At 46.6% G+C, this 7,553-nt stretch overlaps 1 protein-coding gene across 1 annotated transcript in view; it reads right to left on the reverse strand.

Annotated features, from left to right (window-relative positions):
* Window positions 1-1,608: 1,608 nt before the first annotated feature.
* TCTEX1D2 (Tctex1 domain containing 2) overlaps window positions 1,609-7,553 on the reverse strand; it is a 7,059-nt gene continuing 1,114 nt past the window's right edge. Inside the window, exons 2-6 of the mRNA XM_026854982.1 lie at window positions 7,496-7,550; window positions 6,910-7,043; window positions 5,257-5,326; window positions 2,594-2,657; window positions 1,609-2,035 (exon numbers count right to left, since the gene is read on the reverse strand). Coding sequence (XP_026710783.1) covers window positions 1,988-2,035; window positions 2,594-2,657; window positions 5,257-5,326; window positions 6,910-7,043; window positions 7,496-7,550 — 371 coding nt within the window. The 3' untranslated portion in view covers window positions 1,609-1,987. The remainder of the gene's footprint in view (window positions 2,036-2,593; window positions 2,658-5,256; window positions 5,327-6,909; window positions 7,044-7,495; window positions 7,551-7,553) is intronic.

Consider the following 7,553-nt stretch of genomic DNA (forward strand, 5'->3'; position numbering starts at 1 on the left):
CGGCTCATAACGGGTCCGCCCGCACCCCGGGTCCGTACGGTCACGGGTGCCCCGGGGCTCCGCGCTCGGACCGGGGCCCAGCGGCGGCGGAGTGGCCTAGCGGAGGTCTGCTGCTGCGGCCCAAGCGGTGCCCCGCCGCCCTTCCTCTGGCCAGCGAAAATTCCGGGGGTTATAGGAGGGACCAAGCACCCCTAGAGCAGACCTGGCAGCCTTTCACCCTCCTCACGGCCGGTCTCCTCCCGTCCGCGCTGGAATTCCAGGCAGGAATACCGGCCTGAATCGCTCCGACAGCTGCCTCGTCTTTCCGCAGGGGAAGCACAGCACCCCAGCCCAGGCCACCACCAAGGGCGGCTGGAGCTGAACCCTCACAGACTCGGACCCTTTGTACAACGCCTTTGTGGAGCAGCTGTTAAAAACCTCCACAACGGAGCAAGCACAAGGTGGAAAATCGTGATATATCGCCATGACTTGGTAGAAGTGTCAAAACGAGTCTGAGGGCACGTATCATCTCCTGGCAAATGTCTTTATGTGGAAGGGTTTCACTGTTCTCCCAGACTTGCACTCCCAGGCTTGCACACAAACCAGGCAGCACCATTACATCCTCTCTACAGTTCCCTTCACGAGTGACAGCCACAGGTACCAGCAAAGCAACCAGGGAAGGCACTTGCTATTTCCCATCAGAGGAAAATGAGAGGAATTCGCTTTCAAACAAACATCATAATCACGAGCGTGCTGCCTCCAAGGTTGTAGCCAAAAGAGTGATTCTAGAAGATGCATTGTAATTTGTTACTTCCCTGCTGTCCACGAGGCTCTTGCAAAGGAGTTCTGCTCTAACAGTTGGTGAGAGTGGGATTCAGGATTCACCTCACCCAGCTCCAGCACTCGAGAAGCCATTCATGCCATTAAAATTGATCACCTATGATTGGTCCTTGGTCAGCACTGAGAAAACAGGCATCACCACAGGGCAACTCATCCCATCTCCTGACTGGCATCTGAGATGCACTCCAGTGGCACCCACTCACTCAAGAACTTGGTCCTCTAACTTCTGGGAATATAAGGAGCTTTAGCACTCCTTTTCAGATCTACAGCAGCCTTTTCTACGGCTCCTTTCTGGGTCTGGAGCCCTAACAAATCTGGGCTCCAAACATCCACCCTCATATCCCAAAACAATTACTGAGAGGCAGAGTTTGAGAAAGCACTGCAGTATATGCCGACGAGGGCAATGAGCAGTGATTACAGTGCACAGGTGCCAAACTGCATCAAACCAATGAGAATTTACAGCAGGGAGGAGTTTTGGCAGTCGTGGGGTGCGCAAGCTGGTGGCCTGACCTAATGTCCTAAATACCTCATCTTCCTATCCATTAATACCATCTTGCGTGACACAGCTGGGATCCACAGCCCAATTGTTATGGGTGTCACAGGAACAAATCTGGAGAATGAGAATAAGAGGGCTGGCTTTATCGGTTAATTTACAAAGAATCCTCAGAAAAATGCTCATCTGAGAAGCACAGGCAAGCCATCCAGGCTCGCGCATCTTGTAGACTGAAGGAAAAGGACAAACAGAAGTGGCAAGGGTCAATGCACAGGAAAGAAAATATTAAATACATTTATTATGTTACATTTCTTATAAATATTTCATTCATTTCAGAAAATTAACAAAAAATAAAAGCAACAAAACCCTTTCAAGACAAAAGTTGAGTTTGCCTTAGAAACAAAGGCAATACACTTTTAGGACAAAACCAACACACTATATAAAAACAACGGACAATTTAAGTAAAGGATGTAATAATACTGTGCTTAAAGCTGTATCAAAATCCACAAGGAATAAGGAATGTTGTAGTGTGTAGAACAGGTGTAGGACATGCTTTGTAGAGCTGTTATTTTGTTAGGTACAAAAAGAAGAACATGATGCTTTTGTGCATCTTAACAAGAAATACCCTAAAGCATTCTCCCCCACCTCTGACCTTCTGTGCAATGTTTACCATCCTCAATAGTAGAAACAGCCAAACGCAGCTACCACACAAAACAGGCTGTCCTGGGGAAAACAGAGAAAGGCGCCATGTTAGTAAAGGCAAGCTCTTTGCCATCCAACTGAAAAGGCTAACCTAGGGGAACATTTAGACCAGAGCATAACCTTATATTGCAATTTTCTGTCTTTCAGTTAGTTTCTTATTCACCTCACTGGTGATATAACCCAGGGCAGTGTGTCTGAATGCCAGAAATTGCCTCAGTTTACTCCATCCACACACCTGCAGGTGTCTAGGTGTCAGTGACTTTTGCTCAGCCATACCCCATGGCAGCAGTTCAGGAAAGCATAGAAGAAAAGGCTTTATCTCTTGTGTTACCTCTCCCCACCTGTGAAATAGTGACTATGACAACTTTTGTACAGTACTGTATAACCTACTCAGGAAATAAGTTCTACTTTGTTGGATATTACATCTAAGTATGTTTTGGGAATGAGGACATAAATCATACTGTTTCAGTAGAGTCTTAGTGGCTGTTTTTTTTTCCACTCCACATTTAAGGTCACTCTGCCTCTCATACAAAAGCAAGTAGCTTTACACTTTCTCAGGGTAAACCAGCCGATACTTACATTCATGTACACATCATGAGCATAGTTGTCAGTGTCAGCATCCCAGAAACATCGTGCAGCCATGCTAGACAAAGGAGACAGATCACAGCCATTACCCACAGAGTTCACATATAAGGACCTAAATGATCATTGATACCTCCCTCAAAAAGCAAACTAATCTTCCTTTAAAGATGAAGGAAACAGGGAAGCATTCTCCCGAATCCTGAGCCTAGATCCCCACTGCAGAATTCCACATGCTGTAACCTGCTCTGTATGTTGATCAAGCTCCTCATCAGCTACCAATCTTGCTACCTCCACTGTACAGCAGAGCTTGAAACCTCATTGCTATGGTGCTTAAGAACATATGACTTCTGGCCTGTGCATATTGGTGGCTAAATTAGCTTATTTGCCCTTGTCCTTCACCTCATGCACCCTTGTGGTATGTACCCCCATTTTATTTATAGAGACCTATCATATTCCTTGGCAGACATCGTGTTACTACACGAGCTAAGCTCTTCTAGTCCTTTCATGGCAGGAGCGTTGTTCTGCTTCAAGGCAGGAAGGCACTACAGAGGGATCTGGACAGGCTGGATTGACGGACCGAGGCCAACTGTATGAGGTTCAACAAGGCTGAGTGCCAGATCCTGCACTTGGGTCACAACAACCCCAGGCAATGCTACAGTAGGCTTGGGGCAGAGTGGCTGGAAAGCTGCCCGGCAGAAAAGAACCTGGGAGTATTGGTTGACAGCTGGCTGTCAGGTGGCCAAGGCCAGTAGCATCCTGACTCTTATCACAAATAGTGTATCAGCACTGGTGAGGCCACACCTTGAATACTGTGTTAAGTTTTGGGCCCCTCATTATAAGAAAGACACTGAGGTGCTGGAGTGTGTCCAGAGAAGAGCAACAAAGCTGGTGAAGGATCTAGAAGACAAGTCCTATGCAGAGCAGCTGAGGGAACTTGGGGTGTTTAGCCTGGAGGAAAGAAGGTGCAGGGGAGATCTTATCACTCTCTACAACTACCTAAAGGGAAATTGTAGTGAGGTGGGTGTCAGTCTCTTCTCTCAAGTAACAAGTGATAGGACAAGAGGAAATGTCCTCAAGTTGCGCCAGGGGTGGTTTAGATTGGATATCAGGAAAAATGTCTTCACTGAAAGGGTCGTCAAGCATTGGAACAGCCTGCTGAGGGAAATGGCTGAGTCACCATCCCTGGAGGTATCTAAAGGATGTGCAGATGTGGGTCGTAGGCACATGGTTTAGTGCTGGACTTGGCAGTGCTAGGTTAATGGTTAGACTGGATGATCTTACATGTTTTTTCCAACAAAAATGATTCTATGATTCCATGATTCATATCTATACTCTCTGTTCCCTGACCATCCTGCTGGCATTCTACACCTGCTTCAGTCCAAGCCTTACCCTGAAGACAAGCAACCAGACTGTAAAGCGGTATTACAGAGGAGACCTCGCTACTGCCTTGTCTGTCACTGGCACTCTCCTTTCTCTGCTGTAAATGCCCAGCTCCCTGCCTGCCAGAGTCAGTCTCAGATGATGGCTTCCCTGCTTGTTTCCAGATTCCATTCCCAGATGATCCCTTCCCTTCCCAGCACAGAGTGTTGTTCCTAGTCCCCACACGTATGACTTAAGTGTTCTAAGACTGTTGAATTTAATCTTTTTTTTTTTTTTTTCCCATTACCGTAGCCCTCAGGGTCATTCTGCTTTTTTTTTTTTTTTTTTTTTTTAAATCCTAGTTACTATTTTGCATTGAGGATTAGTGATCATGCTTCAGTCTTGCCTCCTGTCTACTGCAAATCAGAGCATTTCCCCAATTGCCCTGACAGTGTGTGTTGCTCGGCTTCCCGTTTCAAATCAGACAACCTCATTGATCTGTTCACCTTGGTACGGTGCTTCTGGAGCAGTCTGCCTGCAGACAGACATTCCTGACAAAAGCCTGAGCAGCAGGTACAGATATTCCTGCCTGACCTCCAGAACAGGAAGGCAGCAGATCTGATTACAGCTCTGCTGCACTCATCTTCTGCTGGAGTACCAGGCACAATAATAAAGATAAGCCCAACAGATAAAGCACATAAACCTTGTGGGCTGATCACTTTTGTCTTCTCCCTACTCACTTTTAATGGAAAGCTACAGCCCACTACCATAGCCAAGAGGAATTCTTTTGTCTGGCTGCAGGCATCTGGAGCTAGATTGCAAGTGCTCAGCACCCACGTCTAAGGCTTGATTCCCATGACAGTATTGCATGGAGATTATAGAAATTTAAACTTCTGAAAATGCATACCTGGGGGGATTAAATGCAAATGAAGTACTTATGGGAACCTGACTTTAGACAGAAGTAAATTACCATGGCTTGGGCTCCAGAAGGGCCTTGAGAATGGCCTGGGTGTGTGCTCTAGTTCATCATGAATACAAGGAAAAATGCCTTTCTGCAACACTCCTCACAAATGCTTTTCAGCATTTCAGTTTGCTAAGAACCACTATACAGCCAATTAGCACCAGGTAATTAAATCAGCCATAATCCAAGCCCTCACTTGCCACTTAAAGAGAAAAGAAAGCGCTTTATACTTTATGATTTCCTGGTACCAAGGAAAGTTGGAAGGAGCTTCCAAAGAAAAAAAAAACCACCCAAACCCAACAAAAATTATAGAAATACAATTAGAAAATGCAAAACTTACTTCACTCCTTCTCCTCTCTGCTCTCCAATGACAACTTGTACCACCATTTTGTACCTGTCAAATCCCTCCTCTGGAGAGAAAGAAAAAAGTAATAGCAAGAACAATAACTTGTTTAAAATATAAACCCAAAACAGGACACAAAAAGCTAAAGATTTCTGATTAGAAAGCAATGTCCTGTACAAGTCCACGGAAATGGCAAAACAGACACACTGACTCACAGCTTCATTTTCCTAGGTTTCCATGGTCTTATTAGTGTTAAAGGGTGAGCGGGGTACTTGGCATCTGTCAAAATATGCAGGTAAGGCAGGAGACATCCCTGAACAGCCACACTATACATAAGCATTCTACTTCAACAACTTTCAAGACCTGAACACATGGAAAAGTGTAAATAAGGCTGCTGGTGGACAAAATCCCATTTGAAAAATCTGGCTTATTTTAAAACTGTTCTGATGCAAAGGTATCACAGAGGTTTCTCTGCCACATAGGTGTTTCTTTTGCTTCTGAGCTGGAATAAAAGGCCACATAAAAGCATACATGGGTCTATGTTACATGTCTGCAAAGATACACAGTTGTTTTACAACAGCAGAGGAATACCTTTGGGGCACAGGCCAGATCCACTCAGGCCATGGCAATGTTCCAGAAGCCAAATCAGAGCAAGCATGTTTAAAATAAAATATAGACCCTAATGCCTGCCTTCCACAAAGGAGCATCCCAGGAAGACTCCAGTGCACTGCTTCCACTGAAGGACTGAACACAACATACTGGGTCTGGTAACATGCACCATGTCAATGCTTATCAGAGATGCCAGCTGATACAACGGCCACACTGGGCCAGTCTTGCTTCAGGCTGCTCCAACTGTGTTTACAGATTACTGAAGCTAAGCCCTGCGCATATGAGCTTGGCATCAACACGTGCTGGGACTACAGCTGCTGCTGGTTTTAAAGCAGATGCGTAACTCTGGGAGAAGCATAAATTGATGGTGCCTGCTGAGGGTGACGGTATGTCTATGTCACCGTGTCAGACCAGCCCAGCGGATAAAGCATGAGCCCATCCCCAGGGAGAAGGCAAAAAAAAAAAAAAAAAGTCCACCACTGAACACAGGGAACACCTGCTGGACCCTGCAGTTTAGTCCTTTAACTCAAAAATGTTGGAGGGCATCCGGTGCAGCACCTCCACAACCTTTCTCCAGTGCTGTAAGGCTGTAGTACACCCCTCCTTGTCTGACTGTGCTCCTAACTCTCCCCTGCTTTGCTGGTCACCCTGGGCCTTGTTCTGATCTCCCTGCAATTCCATACTGACCCAACTCTGATATAACATGTAGCAGAAAAAAAGCAGGAACGGTTCTGTTTATTGAAGCAAGAAAGCATCACTTCTTCCTTCTCTCTCTAATGCAGTTTCTTTTCCCCTGCTGCCCCTCCAGGGCTGACATCCCACACCAGCCAGTATATATGAAAACAAATCTTGTCTGCTTTAATTAGGTTTCTAGTTCTGCAGGCAAGGAACGGATGTATATAGGCCAGAATGTTTTGTAACGGTAGACTCGAGTCAGTCAACAGGGCAGAAATAGATTTCAAGAATAAAGGAAGAAAGGGATTTTGTCAAAGGGAGAGGACACAGTAAAAAGGAAATTACTTCCCCAGCAAACCTCCTTACCTTTCAATCTGTCTTTTATTGTCTCTGATAAAGACTTTGTAAGCTGAGGCATTTCTTCTGGGATGTACTGTACATTGGCCAGCTTCTCCTTCAGTATTGTATGGATGCATTCTTTCACTGTGGATGATTTAAATCTATCAGGGAAAAAAAAACCAACAGAAAGCCCAGAAAGTTCACACAATGTGTAGAAACATACATAACCCCACCTGGGAAAATTTAGCTTTCACACATTAAAGGAAAATGACAAATGAAAAACCATGGGAGAAGAAAAGCCCAGCCAAGATAGATATACTTCACCAGCCCTACCAAAAGCCCTACCCAAACACAGGTGTAAAACCGGCCCCACCGGAGGTTGCTCCTCCAGCGGCGTCCTCCACCGGCCAAAGTTGGTCTGGCAGCCCAGTGCCTCCGCCAGTCCCCAAACCCCGGGGGTTGCCCCATTCCCAACACCCATAGCCCCATGCCAGCCCCCCATGCCCAGGGATCCCCTCCCCAATAGTTTCGCCACAGCCTCCACGTCCCCAGAGCCACCCCCTCAGACTCACAGCCCCCAGGGCCCCGGGCCCCCGGCCCCCAGCCCGCTCACCGGCGCTGCAGGCCGGGCCGCAGGCTGTACGTGTTCCCGGCCCCATCGTCCGGGCCTG

Source organism: Athene cunicularia, assembly GCF_003259725.1.
Source record: "Athene cunicularia isolate RWA chromosome 9 unlocalized genomic scaffold, athCun1 chr9_part1, whole genome shotgun sequence".
NCBI lineage: Eukaryota > Metazoa > Chordata > Aves > Strigiformes > Strigidae > Athene > Athene cunicularia.